Genomic DNA, 25,787 nt, shown 5'->3' with positions numbered 1-25,787 from the left:
TCCGTGCCCTCCCCCGCGGAGCCCTCAGAGCGCGCCCCCCGCCGCCCCGCCGGCCCCGCCGCCGCCCGCCCTCGGAGAGGGGCGGCACCGCCCATTGGGGCAGCGGGGCGCGCGCACGGCCCGCTCTGCCGCGCGATTGGCTGGCGTGACCGCGCTGCGCGCTGCGGTTGGCTGCGGCCGCCGCCAGGCAGGGGAGGGGCGGGGCGGTGCCCGCCCGCCGCGGCCCCTCCCGGCGGGAGGGTGAGTTTGAGTCGCGGCCGCGGCGGAGCCGCCGGGCGGGAGGGTGAGTTCGATTCCCGGACGCTCCCGCGGGGACAACTTTTTTTTCCCGCGCGGGGTTGGCGCATCCCGACGGGGCGGCCGCGGCCGTCGGGCAACTCGCGGCCGACTGAGCGGAGCCCCCTCGGCTCCGGGTCCCGCGCCCCACCCTGGGGCAGCCGGCGGCGCGCGGCTGGAGCGGCCGTGACTCGCCGGGGCGGCGGTGGGTGAAGGGCGCGGGGAGGGAGGCCGGGAGGGGGCGGCGGAGTTGCCGGGGGCAGGGCCGGTGCCCGGGAGCGATGGAGGGGCAGGGCGGGTCCCTGCCCCCGGTGCGGGGCTGTGGGGCGGCTCTCCGGACACCAGCTGCAGCCTCCCCCTTCCCGCGGGTGCTCCCGGGGCCCCGCCGGCATCCCGGCCGCTGCTGGCCTCCCGCTCGCCGCGCACCGCCCGCGGCCGGTCCGGCTCCGGCAGGGCAGAGCGGGCAAACGATGGCATCGCCGGGGAGTCTGGGGGCCGGCGGGGCAGCGGCGCCTTGTGCCGCCGGGAGAARGCGGCCGGGGCTGCGGGAGAGACAAAGGAGCTGCTCCCGCGGTGTCCCCGGAGCAGGGCAGGCAGCGCGGTGCCTGGCAGCGGGCTCCCGGCGCGGCTGCGGACCTTCCTGGGGAGGTTTGGGGCATAGTTCTGCGACGGGCAGTGAAACGCCTTCATTGTAACCCGTCTCGTGTGTCCGTTTGGTGTTGTCCCTGTCGCGGTGAGCGGGGTGYCCGCCGCGGGGATGCGGGAGGTGGCAGCAACAGTTAGAACGGCGGAGTTGGCGGCTCCGGGCGGGCAGCGCCGCGGGCTGCAGGGCTTGTGCTGCCGTGGGCTTTCGTGGTGTAACTTGGCGCAGATTGAATTGAAGTGACCTTCCATGTGCTTTGTGCTTCAAAGGTTACGATGAAAGCAGAGATAGTGCCCGTGGACTTGTCTCGTTCCATGTAATCCCGACAGCCATCACGTTTGTTTCCCGTCCAATTGAATTCCAGCTCTATACCGAAAGAGCTCCTGAGCCTTAGGTTCACAGGGAAAAGGTTTGTGTACTTGAGGGTTATGAAGACTTGCTAGCTAAGTATCGACCTTTCATAAGTTTTAACATACCCTGCGAGTGCGTGAGGAGATGACTGTAGAAGAACAAAATATGAAAGTTTCTGTTACAGCAAATTCAGATTTAGTGACTTCTTTTTTTAAGGCAACTTAAGCAAATTGCATTGCTAAGAGGCAAAAAGCAGTATTATGGGGGAAAGCGYAGAGTGACATTGATGACTGCAGTTTATGGCATCTGAAACTCTTTCCTGTAGTTTTCCCCTCCAATAATGGATTTAGATGCTACAGTGTTTTTTCAGAAGTTTGTGCTTTCCACAGTATCATAGGAAGGTTTGGGTTAGAATGGACCTTAAAGATCATATAGTTTCACASACACCACCCCCAATGGCACCTTGCTTTTGTTCTCTCCATCTTCCAAGAAGTTCTTTTATGTTATGAAATGTAAGTAGCAGTGTATAATGTGGTCAAATTCATTTGCCATCTGTTGTAGTTTCATAGTGAAWTAGTTTTGGTGAAAGTGATATACTTTGAAGTTGAATTTTAGACCCTTCTGGCAGTGTTTTTGGATGTATTTTTTCCTCCAGAGTAGGAAAAAATATGAAAATGCTAATTTTGAAATACAAAATCCATTTGCTTCTCTTCTGTGATCGTCTGTTTGTGRGACAAGGCACTTCTAATAGGGCTTTTATCAGAGAGATGGTAATTTTGAGGAAGTTCAGTAGTACTTGGGATGATTTATTAACTGTAACAATTCACTTCCTTGCAGCAGTGAGCTGTTTTAAGGTGCTATATTAAATTTAATCAGATAGCGCCTTCCAAGGAAAAAGTCTGTCGGGGCAGAATCGTGTTGAAATTCTGCTGTAGTCTCCTGATTGGGCGGGTTTGCTTTCACTTGAGAGAGTCCATGGGAGACATGTTCTCAGACATAGCTGGGTAGTTAAGTCACTTGGATTCTAATTTTGTGAGGACTTGTATCACAAACATGTGCATGAGATATTGCAAGGCTGGGCACTAGAAGTGGTGTGTATTATCTGTATTTTACTTAGCATGGTGGAGCTGGCTCTAAGCTAGGAGAAGAGGCTGTTTGCTGATGGCTGGGTCAAACCTAATAAGTTTGAGTTTAAGTCTCATGYATAGTACACATTCCTCTAAAACCCCAGTATCTTGAACCTTCCCCCATGTTCATGTCAGGAAATTAATTCTTATTAAAGTCTGCCTTAAGGTAGATATTAGGTTGTCTCTTAACCTGTTGGTGACTTTAATGCATGCAACGTAAAGATCACCTTGTTCATTCTGGATATTTAAATTATTAGTTTTCAAATGTTGGCTAATGTCTGGTAATTTTAATTAGAAAATAAAAATATATTTCATGACCTGATGTGACACTGTTTTTTCAGGTTGTATGGAGAATGCATAGTTTGTGAAATCTGCATGATTTCTTAGAAAAAACGTCCCAGTTCCCAGGCGTTCCTTTGGGTTAAGAGATTGTGGTGTATTTATGGCTTTCAGATGAAACTTTCATGAGGCATAAATGTTTRTGTTGATGAGAATATTAAAATGCAGTAGCTCGAGGGCTCTTAACAAAGATCACCTGTACGCTCAGCAAGCGTACAAAGCCTCTATCGGGAAGAGCTTAGAATTAAATCCGTTAGGTGAATCACCAGGTCAGGTTTCATTCCGAGCCCTGCCCTTTGACAAATGTGCTCTCTGGATAACCTGGCACGCTTTTTCTCTCACCCATGGAAGATTGGGTACAAAGCTTATGCTCAGGTCTCCCACAGGACTCTGCGGGTAGTTTTGTTAGCAGAAGTGGAGATTACACCTGTGAATCACTGCACTTGTGTGCGTTACTTCCCGTGTTCCCAAGCAGTCAGTCTTCCAGGAGCAGTATGCATGAAATGAAAACAGCAGATCTCATCTTGCTGTATAGGAAATGAGAAGCCTGACAGTGTGACCTGCCCTGCATGCATACATTGTTTTTTCTGAAGTTAAGAGAACTAGAGTCCAAATTTCATGCACTACAGAAAAATTGAAGACTGCCCATCTGTAATTATCTCCTGAGGTGAAATAGTWTGACTGGAATGACTCTGTAATCTCTGAGACTTCCATGGGATTATGGAAATAGAGTGTGTGTAAAACCTGTGGTTTATAAGCAGTATCACTCAGTGTGTTGATTTGTATTGGTAAGATGTACTTGAAAGAGTTTGTTGGTTTGCTGGAATCTTGTAGTTTCCTTGCTTAGTAGAATTACAGCTTTTGTTTTGTTGATGCTGTTCTGTTTAATTATGCAAGTATATTAAAAAAAAAAACCCACTTAAATTAGAACTGTAGGCATGAAATCTTTTCTTAAATCTGTGTTTTCTTTCTGTTCCAGGAAAAATAGCCCTTTGGGCATTTGCTGTCCTGAGTTGCTAGAGTTGAAATGGTGAAGTATGAAATGCACCTTTGGAATTAAAGCATTTTTTTATTAGCATCAGTTATTTGGAAATTTGAATTGGATTAGTTTATTTGAAATGCTTCATGGGATAATCTTGGAAGGCAGCAACAAGGTGTCAGGATAAGGACAGAAATCTGTGTCAGATCAGTGTTGTTGAAGACAAGGAGTACTAAAGTATGAAAATGTTTTTAATGTGTAGCAACTGCATATTGCTGCTAGGCTGTRTTTAAAGCTGCTGCTTAAGCTCTGCATGCCATTAAAATGTTTATTCCTGCARTGGCCAGACTCTTCCTCTACTCTATATAACGTGTAAGTGTATGTACATGCTTTTTAGATGAAGTATTTCTGCATGAATTTGAGATTTTTCTCTATAAATAACTGACATTTGAATTAYTTAAAGTTACTTGAAAACATTTGGAATTTAAAAAATTTTCCACAAGTCTGACAGGTGAAATGCCTCTGCATTTGTTCTTTCTGTATATCAGATTTCTATCAGCATTTGTGTTGGAACTTTGCTAGCATGAAAACTCAAATACTCTTGAATTAGATATAAACCCACCCCCCTAACACCAAAACCAACATCTGAAAGATTTTAAAATTGTAATRGTTTTCAGTTTACAGCATTTCTAAATTAGTGCTGGATATGAAATATTTTCTTTTGCTTCTGGTGAAACTGTTTTGAAGCCTTTGCCCTAATCAAGACCATGTTTAAGAGAAGCAGAATAAAAATAGCATCTTGGCCGAGTCTGTGAGGGCAACTGTTATTTATGGCAATTTCTTTAGTCACATCCCCACATGAACTTACATGCCTTGGTAACAACTGGAAAGATAGTGAATGAAAGCAGTATAACTTACAGCCAAGTGAATCCTGAAATTGTCTGAATGTGACCCTGTTTTGTCTTGTAGTGCCAGAAAGGGGAGGACTCTGGTAYAGTTTTTCATGTGATGAATTAAGGGTTCTGTTTATAAGGCTTCAGTGAAATTTCTAAATGGTGTACTCAGGAAAAACAGATGGGTTCAATAAACAGTTGTTACTAGGAGCATTATTTATTAGAACTGGAATCAATAAAGGACATGRAATTTTGACAGATACTTAATTATAGTCAGTCTTGTATATGGAGAATGCCATGGAAAGTGAGGGCGTGCATGAAACGTTTCTTGATTTATAAATAAGCAGCAATGCTGAAGAATCATCTGATTATTGAGAGGAAGACTTGGAAATGGGTTATCTCTTCAAAACAGATGTATGTTTTTGTTTTYCCATCTCTAACCTTTGATGATATGAAATGCTTTGTAACAATGAAAGCATAGCAAAGCAATTTAGGTAAAAGTAATACTAGTAAAACAGGCATCTTGCTGATGCAAAAGTTGCTGTATATTTGTATTCCATTCTGATTGGCACAAAAGCTCTAATTCTAAACTTCGTGACAAAAGAAAAGTATGTTTGGAACACTTCTGGTAGCTGTTAAAGGCAGCTTTCTTAGGCTATCTTATCTCTTACCTTTACATTTTGTAACTTCCCTGTATTTGGAAACTAACCTTTATTTAAAAATAGCACAGCATACTCTGAAGCTGCACTGGGTACTAATTAACACACTTCGGTGCTTAAAGCCATGCTGTCTCCYAAGGTTTCCTGCTGTTTGCACTGGATAAATATTTATGCTTCAGCAAGGCAATAATTTCAACCTGATGAATAGTGCATATAGCTTTAATATTTTGCTAATACTAAACACTATGATTCACTGCTTTTGCTGTATTTTATTTCAGTTTTTTTTTAAGAAGGGGGAAAGAAATCCTGTTACACTTTAAATGTGTGATGGAGAATTATATCTAATACTCAACAATTAAGCTGTCTGGTAGTCTTGAGTATAGTACAGGAGCTGGTGCTGGATAGCATAAGGTCTCTCTGAGCATCTGGTTAATGGACAAGGCTGTGCTATATCATTGTGATTTGTTTTCAAGCACTTGAATCTTGTTCTCATAATTAAAGGCAATTGTTTTCTATTTTTAATTMTTTTCAATCCTTTAGTAGTATTTGCTGTGTTAAAAGAGGTCCCTGGAATATGTGTAAAAACATTAAGTTCACCTAGTTAATTAAAAAAAAAAATTGCATTTGACTGATTTTTAACATCAGCCACCTTCTCTGTCAGTTAGGATACTTTGAATATTTTCAGTCTACTGTGTAAGACCCTTCAGGTATGTTACAGTAACATCTCTACCTGAGGAAGCAGACTAAAGGATCTTTAGGCATAAAAATGTTTTTTTCCCCCTGGTTAATACTCCTTTGCAGTGTTTGTTGGCTGAAGGAAATTGTGTTTCTTCCACATTGGAAGTAGGCTGCAGAATCAGACTGCAGCGTCATGTATTTTGTGTTCAGCTGATGAAGGGGAGAAAAGTGTGATCAAAGTGAGGGAAGGAGCAGCATTGGGGAGTTCCTTAGCTCTGGCTACTTTGTGCTAAAGCAAGAATTTTATGTTCCTTACAGTCAATTTAGACTTGATTTGCCAGTGAAATTCTGAGTATTRCCCTACGGTTTGTGGTTAGTAGCACATCAGATTAGACCAATTACTATATACTCAGTTAAAAGAATATATTTTTTATTGTCTTTCCTTAGGTTGYGCCAAAATACCTGCCTGCTTCATATCATGTGCTGCAGACATGCTACTGTTTTCACTTGGTTACAGCTTTTGGGTTCAATAAGCTTCAGTCTTTCTGCTCACATCTCTGACGTTYCTAATTATATTGACTCCATATGTCAGGTCTACAAAGACTAATAGGCTCCTGCATTTTTTTTCCTGCTTTGAACTAAATTCCCAGTGCAGCATCCAGAGGAGCAGGTGAGAGGGTTTTGACAGTAATTCTGCACATCTGCTTACATGTGCATCTGTAGCTTTGTGAGTGCTGGTATAATATTTACCAATTTCTGCCTATCTTAAGAGAATGGGATTTACATTTAATTGTAAAGCCGAGGAAAAAAAATTGAGTTTCTTTACCCCCATCCYTTTTTTCTCAGCAGCATTATGTGTCAGTACTGTAAATGAGGGGTATTTTCACTAGTCATGTTGTGATGAGACGCTTCAGACAATCAAATTTGTTGTGTTACTTAGTGAAAAACAACAAGGGAAACATCTGTTTTGCGACGTCTGTAATGATACAGCTTGAAGTAACAGGATTCTGTTGTCTCAGCTGGAATTGGTTGAAGTTTTGTTGAATTTTTGGTAATGTGTACAAATATAGCAAAACTACTCTTCCAGCACTTCTGAATCATGCTAGGATTTGGCTGAGTAAATTTGCARTCTCTGCTACTTTTAATTCTTTTGCTGCCTTACTCACTTTAGTTTGATATATGTATTTTCAATATTATTGTCTTTGTTCTTAGGCTWAAATTTAAGAGTATCTGAAGCATGTACATTTGCATTGGTTACCAAGGTTTTTTACTAGAATGGAATGGTTGTTTGTGCAACGATATTTTCTCCCAGACTGTTAGTGGCAAAGTAGCTGCACAGGGAAAAATGATAATGATTTTCCACCTGGAACAATGTAATCAGAGGAGATCTCTAAACTGTGCAGTTCCCTTGCCTATATGCATTCATTCATTCCTTAAGGAAGTAATGGAAATCTTTGGTTCATTCGTGTTTTAATTCAAAAGTGACTTGGAGGTTTTGTCCTGTTTTGGTAAAGAAGTGGATGCTAGTTCACCTATGGTCACAAAGCCTCAGCAATCCAGAAACAGTGGCAGGAGCTACCTTAACCACTTACAGACGCTTTTTGGTATGGTAGAATTAAAGTGCTGTATAAACTCAGTAGGAGGAGTAGGGTGTGGAAACACTCAGTGTCAAGGGAAGAAGGAGCACATAGATGAAGGTCCTGCTTGTATGGTAAATAAAGGAACTGACAAAAGTGAGAATAGGAAGTTAACTGYGTGATGAAACAGGAACCAAGTGATGCCACGCTTACCCTTGAAGTTCCTTAAATGTGTCTATTGATGTTAAATTATAGGCGTATGATATTTTTGTTTTATTCAATTAACCTCCCACTCCTCAAATGCCATGTTGTTTGAGAAGTGGCCATTCACTTAGATTATATTTGTTTTTTTCCTCTAATGTGATACAGCTCGCTTTGCTCTTGGTTCATTGTAACACCTCATTCATAGGCTTATAACAGTTTGTACAAGCAGAGCATGTTGTGTCCAAGGGTTGTTAGGCTGTTTTGATGTCCTTGGGCTCTGGTTCACCCGAGCCCACTGCGCCCCAAATACACGTGCAATCAATGACCAATTTCCATGTGTTGTCACAACTGTGCCGTTCAACTGACTTCTCAACTGCCACTTGTAAGCACAATGCACTAAAACAAATTCCCAAGTTCACTGACTTGAGATTATCACAGAAACAAATTTTGACCACTTTGTAGTTAGGCCACGGAAATATTTTCCTTGCTCTAAATCGCTGATTCTGTGCACTAAGCCAGGACTCTGAATTAATAACTGATTATAGAAGAGCCACTCACTTCTAGAACTACTAAATATGTAGGTCTCAAAGAATGCTCTTGAAAATCAGGCCTGTCTTGAGCAGAAGACATTGTGTGATTTAATGAGAACACAAATCAAAGAAACAGGAAARGAAAACAAATGCATGTTCTGTTATTTTTAAACTTAAACTCTTTTCTGCTACCCAAGTGATAACAAATATAAATTCCTTAGAAACGTTCTGTTGTTGTGSCTTTGGAATAATGGCAGATGACTTGGTTATACTGATCACCCTGGAAATCGGAACTCAAATAAAGAGTCCTTCCAGAACCGGTATAATTGAGTTTCATTAGCTTTCTGTTTCTTTCTTAGAGTAATTAATATTCTGAGCTTTAGATACTTTCATGAAATGAAAGCTTTTTATTTTAAAAGCTTTTTCATCTAACATGAATTCAATCTAAATTAATACATCTTCTAATGTAAGACAATTATAACCCTTTTCTGCTTTGACACTATGATGCTGTTGGGATTTGACTTTTTAAAAAAATTACAATGCAGAGYAAGACATACAGGGTAGTGAATTGTCTTGAGACTTTGAGTTGCATATATTTTGTCTGTACTACAGCATTTAAATGTGACAATAGAGTATTTAATGTATTGGATGTTTCTTCCAAATGAGACAGAAATGTGGGTCTTGCTCTTAAAAATTTTAGTTGAGAAGTCATGTTTTTCTGTAGCTTGTGTGTGAAAACCCACAAAATTGTTCTTAGCTGCTCTGAAATGTTTTTCAAATGAATGTGTCCAGTCTTTTGGGTATATGCAGATGGGCTTWGTGGGGGTGGGGGAAAGGGAAGGGGGTTGAGGAAGAATGAAAGAACTGCCRTGAAGAGATAAAGCATATCTTTCCTGAAACTGTTTAACACAGCTATGGCTTACATGCATATATCAATGGATAATTTCAATTCTGTAATTTAACGGGGAGCATTTATCGACCACTAAAACTAAGTCCTAAGATTATCTGCAGTATTAATGTACCCCTCTTCTGGAAAATTCACCTTTGTATAGTTGGTTTTTTTTTTTTTTCCTGTGAAAATGAACTACTGAAAYGCTGTCAGTAGACTACCATAAACCTCTTTTTGCTATAAAATCTGGGGTGTATTCCTAATAGCAAGGTCATGCTTTTCTCTCATGATCTTTGAGGAAAGGGTAGAATGGAATATATACAGGAGATAGTATTTTGTGGATATAAAATAATCAAGAATGCTAATGCTGCTGCATTGGTAGGGTTAGGGTAATGGGATGTATCAGCACTCATTTAAAATGAGTCTATTCATTGAGTTCTGGAGTCAAAATCAAACCTTTCCATTGCAGTTGTATTTGATTGTGTCTGATAWTATGCAATGTTGTAGATATACCCTGGGTAGCCCAGTGCAGTGACACAGCTGATCCTGGAGAAGCCAATGGGAGCCTTGGGCAGAGTTCTGTGTCCTTTATGAAGGGCTGGGTACCCTGGAATGGATTTGGCCTGAAAGAGGGGCATATGCTTTACCAAATAAGACTGTCCTGGCATAGGAATGATGTTCCCTGATTTAGTGTTCCCACAGAAACAATCCAAACCACAACTTCTTGCTCTGCRTGTCCAATGTGCCCTACCCTGCTTAGGGATGGAGAGGAGGCACAGAAAGTAAAGGTTACAGGTTGAGATAAGAACAATTTGCTGGAAACAGCAATGGAATAAGAAAGCAAACAGTGGCAGCTACAGTATCAATAACAAAATGCACAAAATAGGGAAATTATTCACACCCAGTTGCTGGCTACCTGAGTGCTTCCCTGTAAGTGCCATGCCCCTCTTGACTACTGCAAAAATTAACCCTGTCCTTGCCTGAACCTGAGATTGGTCACTTCTGAAGCACCTGTGACTTCTGCAGCCCAATTCTCAGTTTGTGGAGCTCCTCTTGTATTTTGGAGGCAGAAGGAAGATTTGGTTGAARTGAAGTCCCAAGAGCTGCTACAAAATTTCTTCCTCATGTGGCTTGTATAGTGTCTTCTGAAGTCAGTCTCTGGCTTGCAGGTAGAAATCTGCTTTTCAAATTCAATGTACAAATACCTAGAGCAGGATTGGAAATAGGTGGTTCTCCKAAAATCTCATTTTCAGCCAGCAAAGTTGAGAAGTTTTGGTCAAAAGTCTTGCATTCTTAATGTTGCTGCTAAAAAGTAGATGAAGAGTCCCTCAAACTCCTGTCCCTGCTTTGTGAACTGAGTCTTTTTCCTTTCTGATAGGTCACTGCTAAACTCCTTGCCAGATGAATGCTTCTGGGCTTGTACTAGCTGAAACTACATGCAGTCATGGTAGAAGGTGTTGAAATTGTGTCTTTTACAGTCACTGYTCAGAGATGAAGTACAGCCCCTGCTCAGTTCTCCACATGGTTTTTAGTCATACTCACGCAGCATCTGCCTGTCCGTGCTTTATACTGAGTGTCTTTCAGCAGCTGAGTTACCCAACACCTTTCTTTATGTATGTGATTGGATGTTCTGAGCAAACTTTAACTTGAGGTGACTTGCAATTTTCACTTAGAAAACAAAACTTGGTTTTTAAAATYAGCTTTCAGCAAACAGACTTTCAAATAGTTAGATTAAGTGGATAACTGCCTGTRAAGGTAATACCATGGTAGCATTGAAGATTGAGGAGGTGAGAAACTACATGTCACAGCATTGCTACCAAAATAATGCTCCATGCTTTTGAAAAGACCATTGGTTGCTTGGAGACTTACATGCAATACTAAAATTAAAGGTATAGTTCAGTATATTTAACTGTTTTAAATTTGGATTTTGGGAAAACTTCCTGACTTCATAGGGATGTAGTGTTCTTTGGGCTTAGGCAGCTAAGGTACAAAAGAACAGTAAGTTTGTTCGGGGTTCTGTACAAAATGTTTCTTGTAAGTGGTGAACTTGTGCAGCACTGCTTTCCCTTACAGAAGTGATAAGAGTATCTGTGTAATGTACTGTGGRTTTGCCAGTTCACTGATGTTCTCAGCACAAGTTACAGAAGTCTTGATACATRGAAAACAGACAAAATTTCTAAAGCTTTCTAGTTCATTCATTTGGTTAAGCCTGTGCTCATACTCATTTTAATATTACTTAATTTAAATTCTATTTCTTTATGAACATATAGTTATTATCTTGAGTTTCTTTGTATGTGTTGATCAGTTAACCATATTAAACCAGAATAAGTAAGGACTTATGGCAAGATTTTTCAATTATGTGTGTTTTATTTTATCTGAGATGATGCTGTTTRTATCTGTTCTTTCTTAAAGAGTCAATAAGATGTAAACAGTAATGTTTGCATGAAGTAAAAAAGGAAGCAAGTGTATTTTAGCTGCTAAGAAAAACTGCTTTAAAAGAAGCAGCTTGTACTTTATTTCCCTGTAATGAATCTATTGATGTATTACAGATGATAGAAAAGCTAACATTTGTGGATATACTCTAGATGAAATAGTTTGAAAGAGTAGAGATTCTGCATGCCAGGGAATGGGGTGTAGCTGTAGTATGTTGACTTAAAAGTGGCCAGTTTTGGCTCACTGTGGTTATCAGTATGGCACATGTAATTTGAGTGTGCTTTTGTGCAGTAGGCAGCAGGGAAGAAACGGTAAAGCATGATTTAAAAAGGCAGCAAGGAAGAAGTAGTAAAGGAAGGTGAAAAAGTGAAATTCAAGCTGTGGAATTTATTTCCTCTTACTTCATTTTGGCACTGTTAGGGCAGCTTTGTCCTTCTTAGACAATACAAAGCTGATTTACTATGGCTTGTGTGAATTCAAGTGAATATATCAGTGATTGTAGTCTCATATCTCTATCCTGATGAYTTGTTTGTCTGGCATGAGTAATTTGGTTGTCTTGGGAGAGATATCCCCTTGGTAGTACAGGGTAAATACAAGGTTAGTTGAGTACAAATGTGGTYTGTAATTGATTGCTAATCTGAAATTGAGTAAATAAATTTGCCAGGAGTCAAAGATCAGGATTAGTCTTCAAAAGCCTATGCTGTTAGGAATCTTACCTTCTGATGGAGACTTTTTAGAAACCTTTCATCATGAATGTTTTGGGTGCCCATGTGACTGTTTACCAGCAATGTAAATGGCCTCATGACCTCAGACATAGGTGGTTTGTTGTTTCTTTTGCCCCCTCCCCTATTGACACTATTGAAAGGTTGTAGAAGGCTGAGTTATGGTTTGATATATCAAGTATTTGAAGCTTTGCAGCCCAAAAACCTCCACATGGTATTCTTTGGTACTGGGTACTTTGCACAAGAAACAGCTGCATTTAAGACAGTTATTTATAGTTTCTATGTGGTCTAGTTGATGTACGCTTGTTTTCTATAGACGATTCTTTCCCTTAATTRCTGGCATCAAAACTGAATTGAGGTTTGTCATCTGTGGCTGAATATTAATAGATCTATTATTTTAAAATCATAAGGGATATCATTCAGGAGGACTTTTCCATTTGATGGGGAAATATCTATCACTGTGTCATATTCCAAATGTAAATTGCTTGAGAAGCATATGTGCATGGGATCAYGAAATCTTTGTTAGATCTGTATCATGGAAAAGTTCATTGACTCCTGACTCGTTAAGGCCTATATTGCATATTGTGATCTGAAGTGTGAGCTGCAGATAAGGTAATTGCTTCTATTACTGGCAGAAGGGAGGGGAAAATGGGAAGCAAAACTGAATAACGCCCCTGGCAAGATGAAATTAAAATTGACTGCAGTTTCAGTTCCTGAGGTTCAGTAATCTTTACAAACCACTGGAAACAAATGTTCAGAACAGTTATCTTTGTGTGTTCACTACTGTAATATGAAAAAGACTGTAGAATGACCAAAGTGAATCAGACCAGAATTTCTGAAAACTTATTGCCTTACAGTGGCTTTTAATAGAGGCCAAGAAAGGAACTGAGAGGAAACTGGAAGAGTGTRCTGGGGGAGCAACCTCTGACTCCAGCTTTCTGGACTGCACTTATAGATTCAGTGTCTCTGGATAGATTCTTCCCTGCATATGTCCAAGTGGCTTTTTTTTCTGTGCATTTATGTAAAGGTCATGYACTCAGACCTCAGTGCATACTTCCTCCCTACATTGTTTTTGATAATGCCTGTTTATTTTGAGCCTGTCACCTCAGTGTCACCTAAGACTTATTACTTCTCTGTTAGAAGATGCTGAATAATCATCTAACATTTTAGGAATTTGCTTGAGCCTAAGTCAGTGACGCTTGGTGCGCCATAGCTGTCTTATTTTAAACTGAAGATGGCAATTGTCAGAGAATATTTGATACCAAGTCTGTGAGCATTGTTTGCAGTTGTATGTTTGAATAGAGCATGTGAYGGTTTCAGGCTTAGCACAATAAGGGTTTTGTTTCTTTGTGAAGTTTGAAAAATGTCAAGAAGTCAGACCTGCCCTTTGTGGTTTCTGAAATCTGTCACAGGGGCTTTTGGAGTCCACAGTAGCATCTGTTTCTTTTCTCAAGAGACTTCAAATGTTTTGCTACCCGTTGCTGCAAGTATCCGGAACCTACAAGTATCTGAACAGAATTGCTTGAACATATTCAAAAATGTATAGTAAATAAACGGATCGCTGTTTCACTAGAATGGGCTATGCATTAGCATTAGGAAAATACATTCTCTTCTTTGGCAATTGAATCAAGAATACACTTGCCTGAGTGCTCTTTCCTGTTCTGAGGCTTACTGAAGATTCTGGCTTTGTCTCTGAAACAAAAGGGAGGGAAAAGGGTTCAGCAATGTGGATTTTAACTGTAGACTATGGTCCTTAAGTGAACCAGATGAATAAAGTAGAGCTGACTAAAAGGTTTTTAATACTACTTGTACCACTTCAAAAAGTAAGAAAAGTTGAGTTCTAATTGGCCCTTCCCTACCTCTGTGTACAAACTACCGTAGAACAGATCAACATTTACTGGGGTTTTGATCTCTTATGGGTCTGATGCATCCTAATGGAATGCTCACAAGTTTACTGTGTACCTATTCTGCGGTGAGTTGACAGATTTGGCTCATGTAAATAGCTTTTGGCTCAGTAAATCGCTTTACTTTCTGCTCCGTGTTTCCCTTAGGCTATTTTTTTTTTTTAGCAAATAGTACAGACTTCCAAGCAGATACTTTACAGATTAGGTAAGGATGCAGTATATGCTTTCTCTCCTCTTCCAGCAATTCCCAGAGGATGGGACTTGAGCAATTTTTGGCTCCTGGTTTTGTTTTTTCCATCTCTGTGACTTTCCCTAGAAAATATCTAATACCGTGGTTTCAAAAGGTCAGTTCTGCAGAACTCAGAGATCATTCTTTATCCACCTCCAGCCTCCATGTACTTAATCCAGATTTCATTTACACACATGCATTCTGTGGATGAATTCTGAAAATTCTGGGCAGCTTTAAAGAGCAAGAAAGCCACCTATTCTGAGAATTTCTTTTTAAAGAAAAGCCTGTGCATGTGTTGTCTGTGATTTCATGTAAATACATGATTTGGTATTGTTACATTAAAGTCTTGAGTGACAGGTATGATGGTTCAAAGCCATTTAAGTAGATGCATGCATTAGTAAGTTTGCCAGAGAATATGTCTTAATTTGTCTTGGCTGGTCCTCCACTATAGTACCTAGTAACTTTTTCTCCCTCCTCTATTAAAAACAGGAAATTCAGTAAGTTCCTGGTGTATTTGTACGGTAATGGGTGGGGGGAAATTACCTTCTTAGGGACTTTTTAGAAGTCTCTTCTAAATGAGACTTGCTTTTGTTGGATAGATTTCCTTGGCATCTTGTTTGAGTTGTACTACTCACCTTGAAACAAAACAAAAATTGGTATCWCCAATGGAAGGAGACATTATATTAGAATAGAGCAAGACCAGTTAACAACTCTCAGAGGCTGCTTAGCTTTTGGTAGCTTGTTAATTATTATTTGTCATAARTCTTATCTTTCGCTGGTAATCCAAGTTGAGAATCTCATGGAAATACTAGAAAATACTGGTGGAAATGCTGTGGAAAATACTCCAAAGTGTTTTTACCTCAAAAGGCACAAGCATACAGGTTTTATTAGCCATATAAACATAAAYGGTTATCTGTGTGTTAGCTGGACTGCATAAACTATGCCTGCATTCATGTGGCAAATATGAAGATAAAACCTGCAATGAAAGAGTATCACCTAAAGTGGCTTTRTTTCATGTGTGAGATAAGCTAAGAATATATATGTATCTAATAAAAAATTCAGCAGAGATGAACCACCTGCTGTTACCAAGCTGCATCACATGTAGTTTTGTGATATTTGAATAATTGARACTTCTTACTCTTTCCTGTAACCATCTTTATCAGGACTTCCAAATAAACAAGGAGCATGGGGACATTTGAARCTGCTCATCAGGTTTAATCAAAGTGTTGTTTGATTTGTGGTGACAAAAGCAAATTGTTTCTAAAGAAATTCTCAAACTCTACTCATTTGAAATCTTTGCAAGGAATTAGTGGGAAGAGACCAAGGAAAAATATTCATTTAAAGAGAATTGCATGCTGCTGTACCATAAAACAAGACTTTTTTTGAAAAATGCTGTGTAGTATTTGCTGTCTTATTTGAATTTTCATTACAGTTTTGGTATTTATAAAGTACATTCTTAAGACAATTTTACATACTTTTTTATCCCCAGAGTAGCAGGTATTTGTTTTATCTCCTTTATGCTGCCTCAATTSTGTTGTGACTGTGACATCTCATGCTTACTGTGGCCTACATCTTGCAATTACATCCACTGAAACAAAGCTGTAATTAAGGCATGTTTTTTAATCCTCTGGTTCTTTTTTTTTTTCTGTAAAAGGTTAGCAGATGCTATAAATTAAGCCTCATTTTGACCTACTTATTGTTAAAAATTCCATTTTAGAGTTACTTTTTGTAAACTTTATGTGGACTTCCTTAGAAAATTGTGTTGTTAACTGAAATTTGTTAATCCTTCTTTTGGAACAGTCTTGGGTTTTCCAGCTCTGTCCAAATATTGTCCCAGTCCAACTTGATCTGTTATTTAACTAGGACAAAATGTGGCAATCCTTAGTAAAGCAGTAGATTGCCTGTTTAAATAGATCCCACACCGCTGATGTGTGGAATTGAGGCTTTTTTTTTTTCTTCTGGGGTACATCAATCTAAYATGTAATCTTTGTGGAAAGTAATTGTAAAGTTAGAGTTATTATTTGTGATACTCAAATGTGTGTTGCTGTGGGTTAAACAGGTATTCATGGATTTTTTAATGCATGAAGGTAAAATAAGGACAGTCTGTCTCCTATTTCAGCTGCATTAACTCTCAATGGAATGCCATTGCCACTTAAAAAATAAATATAAAAGATCTGATCAGCAAAAACTTTGTCCTGTTTCTTTTTATAGATGTAATTTCAAAAATTCATGCTTTTGCAAAAAAAAATAAAAAAGCCACCTTTAAATACTTTGTCATAAAAACTTGAAGTATTATTCTTATTGCAATGAATAATGCCAGCCAAGGATGCTGTTACTGTTTCTACTGGTCARATGAAACCTCTGTTCTCTGGGTACCTYTAATCTGAAAATAACACTAGATGTRTGGCTAGATATAGGTGTGAAAAAAATGCATCTCTTGGATAAATGTGGTGACATATGTGGACTTGGTGCATCCAGGACACCTCTTGACTCTTAAATTATGGGATTTTTTCTTTGAACAGTCATTGTTAGGACAAGTATTTGTGCTATCAGTGGGGCTGAGTAGAGAATGGTTACTGTTGTCAGTTGTGCTAAAGCATGAGATGCTGCAAAAGCCTTTGTCTGTCTTCACAGGAGTGAAGTAGAGCTAGTAGATTGTGGGATTCTGTAGGAACTGCTAAGGTGGTTGCTTCAATATCATGTAAAACAAATTTAAATTTTGTAACCTACTGATCATAGCTGTGCTTGTAGGTTGCATTCATGAGCGCCAGGTTTTGGATAGAGTGGAGAAATGCACTAAGGAATTGAATAAGGGGACAGTTGTTTTTAAGTGGTTTCTCAAAAACTGAAGAGAAATCAGAAATTAATTTTAGAAGCCACTCTGCATCTCTTGTGTTGGAGTCTTCTGGTGATTTTTCTCTGTCTGAGATTGGGCAGAATGTTGGGCTGGGCAGTCCATCTTAGGCTCCATGCTGAGGCAGCTCATTGTCTTGCAGTTGCCACGGTGGGGGTGGATTGAAAGGTTTTCCATTTGCCTTTATTTCAATGACCTTTTCCATGTTGGGAATAGCAGTTGACTAGGAAAAATCTGAACAGTTGTTTCTCTTCAGTGAGTCCATACCGTTTCCTCTCGAGCTTTGTAAGCTGAAAAATAAATTGAAATTGAGAAGGTAATGTTTTCTGTTTTCAGAATGCCATTTCTGCAAATCTTTGACTTTTTAAGCTTCCCACGCAATACRTAGTTGGGATTTATTAAACTGCTGTATGTGAAGACTTCTGTGTTTAATGCTCCCAGCAGCATGCGTAAGTGAGGTACAATAAAAGTTCAAAGTAATGTCAGCATGTGAAATGTTAACAAGTAAAAGCAGGATAAGATTCTTTAAATATTCGCAGAGACGTAATTTTCATCATCTTCTTTATGCAGTGACTGTGCAGTATTCACAAATTGTTTGCTTATTCTTTCAGGCTAAAGGTTTTGAAGCAGATGTTGGAAGATGTTAGCTGTGGATACTGGGGTTGTGGAGGAGTGGTTATCAGAGTTCAAGGTAATACACTCTCAGATGTTTAGCCAGAAGTGTTTGAATCACTGCYGGCMAAGTATGCAGGAGTGCTTGCATCCTGTAGAAAATGAAAAATTGTAACCTTGGTTTTTGCTGAGACCATGTGATAAATACACGTCTGCTTTGAAAGGATTATTTCCTTGCCTCTTCGGGGTGGCATCCTTCCCGATACAGAGTGGTGAAAATGTATATCATAAATGAATGGTTTTATACGTTTGAGCATCGGTCTTGGCTGCAGGTTTTGCTCCTGCTCTGCTTGRATATGTTTTCCTGTCTGTAGAGTGGAGTCCTTTGAAGGACTGGAGAAAAGAAGTACTGTAAGAGTTATGTACATTTAAATGTATGTCTGCTAAAGGATTGTTAAAAAGATCAGATTTTTACTTCCTTAAGCACTGGCAGAAAAGATTTTTAGTGTTAGAGAAGAGCTGGGATTCTCATCAACTGGAATTTTTGTTTTTCCAGAGTAATACTGTATCTGGTAATAATGCTCACTACCCTTGTAGAGTTGGTCTTGAGAACTCCTTGAAGTATGGATCTGAAAACTAAAAGTTTCACAGTACTGACATCTCAGAGCGAAATTTCAGTGGTGGTTGCATTTTTGTAACCTGTTTTTTATCACTTTCCCATCCACTGTTGTTACATTCTGTATGAAACTGTGAACTCATAGAATGCAGTGTGTCTTCTGGCAGTGGTCTAAAAACATGAGGTTTTCTTTGTGGAGCAAGGTTTAGTTCATAGTAAACTGATAAATAGTAACTTGTAATGGAAAATTGTTGTTGAAATAGCTGTTATATTTAATGATAGAAATGGCTTATAATATTTTTATTTCAGACATTGCCAGAAGCATCCATATCCAGCTATGCTACCAGCTTGAAAGACAAGACTGCTTTGATTTCATCTCTTTACAAAGTAATTCAGGAGCCACAGAGTGAAGTGAGTATKTTGGATCTCTCACCCAAAATGTCTGACCTAACACTAGCAGAACGAAACCAAGATCTTGCATTCCAATTAATYGATGAAGACTCTCTTTCAAAAAGTTTGTTCTCAGCAATGAGATACGATAATGGAGAAAAAATTGTAAGTTTTGTAACCTGCTGGTCATAGCTATGGTTGTAGGTCACATTCATGGGTGTCAGGTTCTGGATATAGAGTTGAGAAATGCATTAAGGAATTGAAAAGATGTTTCTGGCTGACAAAATTCTTTCTGTAATTATCACTTGAATATGGATCTCTAGGTGTCACAAGCTTGTCTATTGCATTTCAAGAGAACAAAGATAGTTACCCATCCTTYTTAAAATCGGGTTGATCAGGTTTTAGTTTTTTAGTTGTTTGAAATACTACAATATAAAGCCATGGATTTATAAAGGGGATGTACCCTTACTGAAATGATGGCAATATATGAAAAAATTGTGGGAAAGGGGGCAGGTTTTCTCAGTACCTGTACCAAGAAGGTTCTGTATCCCATGACTGCTCTTGTTTTAAAGTGTGCAGGTGCATTCAGAGCATGCTGAGCTGGGTTTAATTGTGTATTCTTAACTGCTTTCTACCTYCCAGCAATCCTTTTTTGCATTGCTTTAAAATTGTAACAAATCCTTAATTCCTCTTCTGAAAAGACCCAGAAATAAGGCATCTTTCCAAAGTTTGAGATTATGCCAGCACTAAAGGTCAGAGGATAAAATGCTTTCAGTATTCATGCTTTTAGAGAGAATGCTGGTACTGAGATTCCCAGGTTGTCCAGCAAAGAACAAATGTAATTTTAATTTACTGCTCAGAAAGGCATTCTGAGTCATTCCTACTACTGAGTCAAGCCTGTCTGGTCTTCAGAATGTGTATCAAAATGTAAATTAATCTGATGAGTCTTCCTGTTGATAGCCTAATTAATACTTTCAGATGTTCTTTGATTTCTTACTACTTCTGGCTAKCACTGTGTTTCTCAAGGGCCTTAGTAGCAGGGTGTYGTTGCAAATTCTGCTTGAAAGGGTTGTTGGGATATTCCAGGGGCAAGGTATTGAAGATTTCACTGTTAGTGGGACTTTGAATTGAAATGAAAAGCCAGTGCTGACACTGAGTGATGTGCTGCCTTGGGAAAAAGTCTTAAAATCTTATTTTGGGCCGTTGCTTTGTGGAAGAGGCTACTTGGAGCTTTCCACATTGGGAAAATAATTACAAACTAGCAGCCTAAAAGAAAAGTAGTATCTTTTAACTGCTATYTGAGGATCTGTTAGTGCATTGTGTTGCCAGCTTGCTGTACTCTGTAGAGTATGTGCTGTCCTCTCTTATCTCAGGGCTATAATGCAAAGGGGAAGGATTAATGCATCAACACTACAAATACTGCTGAGTTGAAAAATGGACAAACAACCCCATCTGTACACCTTTCAATATATGTACTTACTATAGCTATTGGCATTGTGAAATGATGATTAATCTTGTTTTGTGGGATGGATGTATTCTCTTTTTTTTTTAAACATTTGGAAAGTAATCGTGTACTTGCATCTGTAATTGCATTTTCCTGCTGATTCATCTTTGCTTTTCGTATAGGTTGTTTTGGTTTCCTTTTCCAAAAGATTAATTACCAGTTTGGAAGATAAATGAACTACTTTTTTAACATCCACTTCATAGTAGCTGTGTTGGTAAAGACTTAGTTACTTTTGAGGTTCCTGGGCCACTGCTAGGTGAAGAATGTTATTCAAGGAAAGGATAGTCTTCAGGAGGTGTGAAGATTTAAAGGGCTTCTAATTGACTAAAGAGTCCCAACATTAAAAAATAAATAAATATGTGACAGGTTTTTTTCAAGATTGAAGGKTTTTTTTTGCTTTTTACTTAAAACACTTCTGCTGTCTTTTTAGATAGGAGCCATGYGGGCATTTGCATTAGGAAATAGTGTTTGAAGTGTCTGACATCCTTGGGTACAGCTTAAAAGGAAGAGGGATGAAATTGCTTGGGCATTCTGCTGTTCCAGAATTAAAAAATGTCTCTGTCCAGATACGTTTCAGAACTRTTTAGTTCAAAATGATATCTTGAAACAGCGACAGTCATTAGTGTGTTTTGATATTAGGTTKCAGCATGTGGTGACATTTTGAGGAAGAAAGTCTGTTTTTGTACTGATTATGCGTTTAACTGTGCTGATACAAAGCTGTCTCAAGTGAGATAATGATGTAAACATGGATACCTGTCACAGCTATTTATGTGCTTTTTAAAGTTCAAGCACATCATTCAGAGCTGATACTTCATTATGGGAAGGATGCAAAATTGTGTGAAAAATGTGAGCTGAAGATGGAACACAGTTCTGCTGGTAAAGTTTTCTAGAATGATCTTTGCTGTGCTGCTTTTAAACTGCTGACTAGTGTAGCTTGGCATGACCTTTTTGCCTTTACTGTAGCTTTTTCAGGGAGGATTTTTCCAAAGTGAAGCTCTATCTCTTGGAAACTAAAAGTTCCTCTTTTTTAGATTGGATCAGGTTGTCCCAGATTACTTCTTAAAAAAGAACTCAAATGTGCTAAGATATTTCAGTTTCAGAAGTAACTTTGGGAGGTAAGAAATGTTGACTTGACTTTTTTCATATTCAGGAGGAAAAACTTAGGAAAGCAAGCACATGTTTTTCTAACATGGTCTCCTGATGATTTTGCCTCCTCTCCTTCAATAAAGGGATGAATATAGAATTGGCTTTCTTATTTGTCTGAATCCTACTCTACTAAAACTAAAGTTGTGACCTAGACAAATATCAGAACTGAATTTAGTAGTTCAGCTGCCTTTGAAAGTGCCTGTTGTTTTTGACAGTGTTTTCTAATTGGAGACGATTAGGAAATCTAATTTCCATACATTTGACACATGGTGGTTAACAGTKCTTCATCCTGTAGCAGATGTAGGTGGTAGCACAAGAACTCACATTAAATCCAGGAACACAGTGCAGGCTGATAGCTTAATTGTTTTTAAATCTTTTTTTAAYTTGGTCTAGCTCAGTGTATTACTTCCAGTTCAATGTTTTATCAGCTTAACAAATTTGATTCTGAAATTACTCTTGAGGCTTCCCATTTGTGTCTCAAATGTATAAATACATTGCAGTTTCTGGAAGATTTTAATGAGAGTGGGAAAATGAACTCATTCTACTGTGAACTAAGTTTTTGTAATRCTTGGAATTTAAGTAAGTGTTAAACAGCTCTTCTTGCTAGGTGGGTAAAGCTTCTAKCAATTTTTGTGTATGCTGTTGTTGTCTTTTTGTAGAATAACAATTCATTTTGTTCAGGTACYTTTCCTGTATATTAGAGATATTAAAAGCACAGTATGAGGTATGTGATAACAACTATCTTCTAGTTGTGCCTTTGAAACTGGGGGAAGTGAGCCTAAATTGAGCAAAAGCAGCCACTGGAGTTCTTTATTCACATGGGATCCATGGCTCTACTTYTATCATCCTAAAGTATGTTAGAGGCATGAAAGTGTGTAAGGTGGTTCGAGCAGTTGTATCAGTCACTCCGTAATAACTAAAATCTAATCTTTATCAGTTTTTATTTTTGTCATCTTATTTAGTTTTGTCTAAAGGATTGATCCAGACAAAGTTGCAGATTTTTGTAATGTGTTATTCAATCACAAGTGTAACTTGTTTTTCAGCTTCTGGAGCCTGTTTGCCATCAGCTMTTTGAGTTCTATCGCAGTGGTGAGGAACAATTGCTACGGTTTACGCTGCAGTTTCTGCCAGAATTGATGTGGTGCTATCTTGCTGTCTCAGCCAGCAGAGATTTGCAGAGCAGTGGATGCATAGAGGCTCTTCTCCTAGGAGTTTATAACTTGGTTTGTATTTCAAGATTTTGTTTCAGAATTGAAATGAAGTGATTGAGTGTTTCAGTCTCAACTCTTCAAATTGGTGTCCCTCAGAAGTGACAACATGAACTGTCATTCTTTGGTCAATACTGTCTCTGCCTGTGGTTCTTAAATTTTTTGTTACTTATGTCTTGGTATGTTGATTAAACTTACATTCTGCTAGAGAATGTTTTGAGGCACTGCTTTTGTAATTGTTGCCCATATTTTCTCGGGTATTTTGACTATCTGGACTGAAAACACACAAAAAAAATTCAAACTAATTCTTAATACTCAACTGCTGAGCAGATTGCTTAGCTTTGAGAAATTAAAAGTCTCAGTTTTGAAATAACCTTGACATTTAAAAAAATATTTTACATTAAAATATCCTGTTTGTTGCTAAATCTATGCTTTAAAGAGCAGAATTAATAAGGAATCCTTTAAGCCACCATATTTTAGTCTTTTTATGGCTATTTAAAAATACTTGGTGTTTTAATATTGGGATTCTTGTCAGTGTAGTTTGTTCTGGTTGTGTTAGGAAGGCTTTCTGTGAAGTGAAATAGTGATGAACTTCAAGTCTCCTCATTCTGAAAATCTGGAGAAGGCAGCTGCTATCCATCTTCTAGAAATAATGATAGGTGTCTTCACTAAGCAAGTGAAAATCCTTTTTTCACCCATGAGTCTAATTAAAAAGACCTGAGCCCTTCCTTATGTTCCACTCSTCTTCAGGCAGAGTGCAGACTGCCTGCCGTTTTCTCTATGCTTCGTTGGATCTGACAAGAAGAACATTCCTGGAAAGCATTAGGTCTTACCCTGTGCCTTAAGGCARTGGCACTCATCTGTTTCCATGATGAAGTCATAAAATGGTTCATGGATGTGGCTGTAATCACTTGTTTTTCTCCCAGAAGAGATTACATTTACAGTTAAGCTGAAACCAGTCTGGTAACATCCTCTCATAGCTGTGAATAGTTTCTTTCTCAATTAGTTACTTGGCTTTCCCCTCCAGCTGCCTGGGGTCATAAGAATTTTATAGCAAGCTTCTCTAGGAGGAAGCTGTAGATCAGCATGACTTTTGGGAACTCTTTTCCCCATTCTGCTTTAAGACATAATGCATACTTATGGTTAAACAGTGCCACAATATGCTGATTTCTTCCCTACTGTTGATGTTGTATAAAATATGTAAATGAAATTATTAAGATGCTATTGTTCTTTAGTATACAGATTGAAAAGGTTGTAGTTGACCTGCTTAGATACTTATTTTCTCTTTAACCTACTACATTATGTTGTCAAAAACAAGAGGAAATACGAAGCCTAATATAAATAGTAATTCCTATGTAAACATGTATGGTGAACTCTTGGAAACTTCACATATTCAGTAGGAGTCCTGCAGTTTCTTGCTGAGGGAAAGTGAAAACTGAAAAATATTGCTCAGAATAATTTTAAATTGACTACATTGTGAAGGGTGTGGAATTGTTGTGGCTGAACCTTGAGGTCATGAACTGGTTTGTTCTACCTTCACCTCGGAGGCATACAGTGGTACTACATGCAGCTGAATTTTTTTGCTTTCCTGACTAGTTAACAGGGTTTTTTTTTAATACACCTCAGATCTTTAAATGCACTCTTGAAACTTAATTACAAATCTGATGAGAATGAAGAACACAAATATTAATATTTTAGAATTTAAAAGTTTGAGTGTTGCCAGTTTCTTAACCTTTCTATATATAGAGGAACATGTTTTCCACATTGATGCAGGAGCGATATTAAAAATTGAAGTATCAGTGGTTTATGTAGAGAGTGGAGGAGCTGTGCAGCTTTACAGAAGAAACAGCTCTGTGTACCTTTCTGATGCTTTTCAGCCTTCCTCTGCCACTTCATATTTTATTTTATCATTGCTATGTAAGTAAAGACGTTCAGCCTTCCAAGGCATGGATGTTAGGAGACACTGAAACTTCTCTCTATTACTTCTGGATAGGAAATTGGTGGCTGAAATTTAGAGAAAAGTAAAATCTAGTGTGTAGTGCTTGTTATTGGTCAAGTCTGCTTTGGATCTTGGGAAGTTTTTTATTTGAAATATGTGAGTGTTCTCCTGTGGTACAAACCCACATCTTGTTTTGCCTTACCTATTAATCTTCTGTTAATGTACAGGAGCAAGAATTTAGCCAGCTACTGCTGTGTTGGTATCTTTCAGGAAAGTGGCTACTCTAAAGCTTTGCATCCATGCTTCTTTTAATTCCACAGAGAGAGTTGTCAGACTTGGGCTTTTGCAAATGCTGTGATGTTTGCAGTTGTCAAACCATATGAGGCTGCAGTCATTGCAGAGCTGTAACATTTCCAAAACAAATTACTTGTAGAGTAATTATTTGGTGGTTAATAGTTTTCAGAACAAAATTATTGTTCATTAACCTTCCTAATTAACAAGTAGAATATAATTAAAAGAAGATAATGCTGTTTAAACATGATGTTTCCTGTTAGTGTTTTTAAGGTGGATTATGTATGCGAATGCATGTGCCCTTGGCTAAGTTATTTGAAGAGTTTTCATAAACAAAAAAACCTGCTGTAATAGAAAAGGGTTAGGTAATTTCTAGCTTGCAGCTTGGATTGTTATAGTATCTCTATYTGCCCCTCTAATTGCATTTAACATTTTTGGATGTCTGGTTTCTGCAGTACAGTGTAACCATTGGTATCTTCTGTCCATTTCAGGAGATAGTTGACAAAGAGGGACATAGCAAAGTGCTGAGCTTCACAATTCCATCTTTGTCCAAACCTTCAGTCTATCATGAAGTAAGTGACACCAACAAAAGGAAGTTACTGGTTGAGAAGGGCATTGTACTTTGGGGGCCTGTTTGTTAAAAGTGAGAAGTAGTTTTAGCATGTTGCATGATGACATAGGAACATAGTTCTCAGATTTCTGAGTGCTGCTGTCTGGTCTCTGAGGTCTCTTTGAGATTGARTAGTCATAGTTCCATAATACCCACGCAGCAACTTAAATATTTTTTTCCTTTT

General features: G+C 38.9%; 1 protein-coding gene across 7 annotated transcripts in view; it reads left to right on the top strand.

The window, feature by feature from the left end:
* Positions 1-220: 220 nt before the first annotated feature.
* The window catches only part of HYCC1 (hyccin PI4KA lipid kinase complex subunit 1), a 41,405-nt gene continuing 15,838 nt past the window's right edge, over positions 221-25,787 (top strand). For 4 of the 7 annotated variants that reach the window (XM_057384894.1, XM_057384889.1, XM_057384896.1 and 1 more), the window contains exons 1-6: positions 222-283; positions 1,189-1,328; positions 17,899-17,978; positions 18,825-18,926; positions 22,599-22,778; positions 25,485-25,565. In XM_057384894.1, the coding sequence (XP_057240877.1) occupies positions 17,928-17,978; positions 18,825-18,926; positions 22,599-22,778; positions 25,485-25,565 (414 nt within the window). In that variant the 5' untranslated portion in view covers positions 222-283; positions 1,189-1,328; positions 17,899-17,927. Of the gene's footprint in view, positions 284-346; positions 482-1,188; positions 1,329-5,962; positions 6,616-17,898; positions 17,979-18,824; positions 18,927-22,598; positions 22,779-25,484; positions 25,566-25,787 lie in introns of those variants that run through there. The other 3 variants (XM_057384891.1, XM_057384893.1, XM_057384892.1) reach the window with 3 other exon arrangements.

Source organism: Malurus melanocephalus, unplaced genomic scaffold, assembly GCF_030028575.1.
Source record: "Malurus melanocephalus ecotype Western Australia unplaced genomic scaffold, MMel_1.1 scaffold_756, whole genome shotgun sequence".
Classification (NCBI taxonomy): Eukaryota; Metazoa; Chordata; class Aves; order Passeriformes; family Maluridae; genus Malurus; species Malurus melanocephalus.
This window is presented reverse-complemented; position numbering and strand designations above follow the sequence as displayed.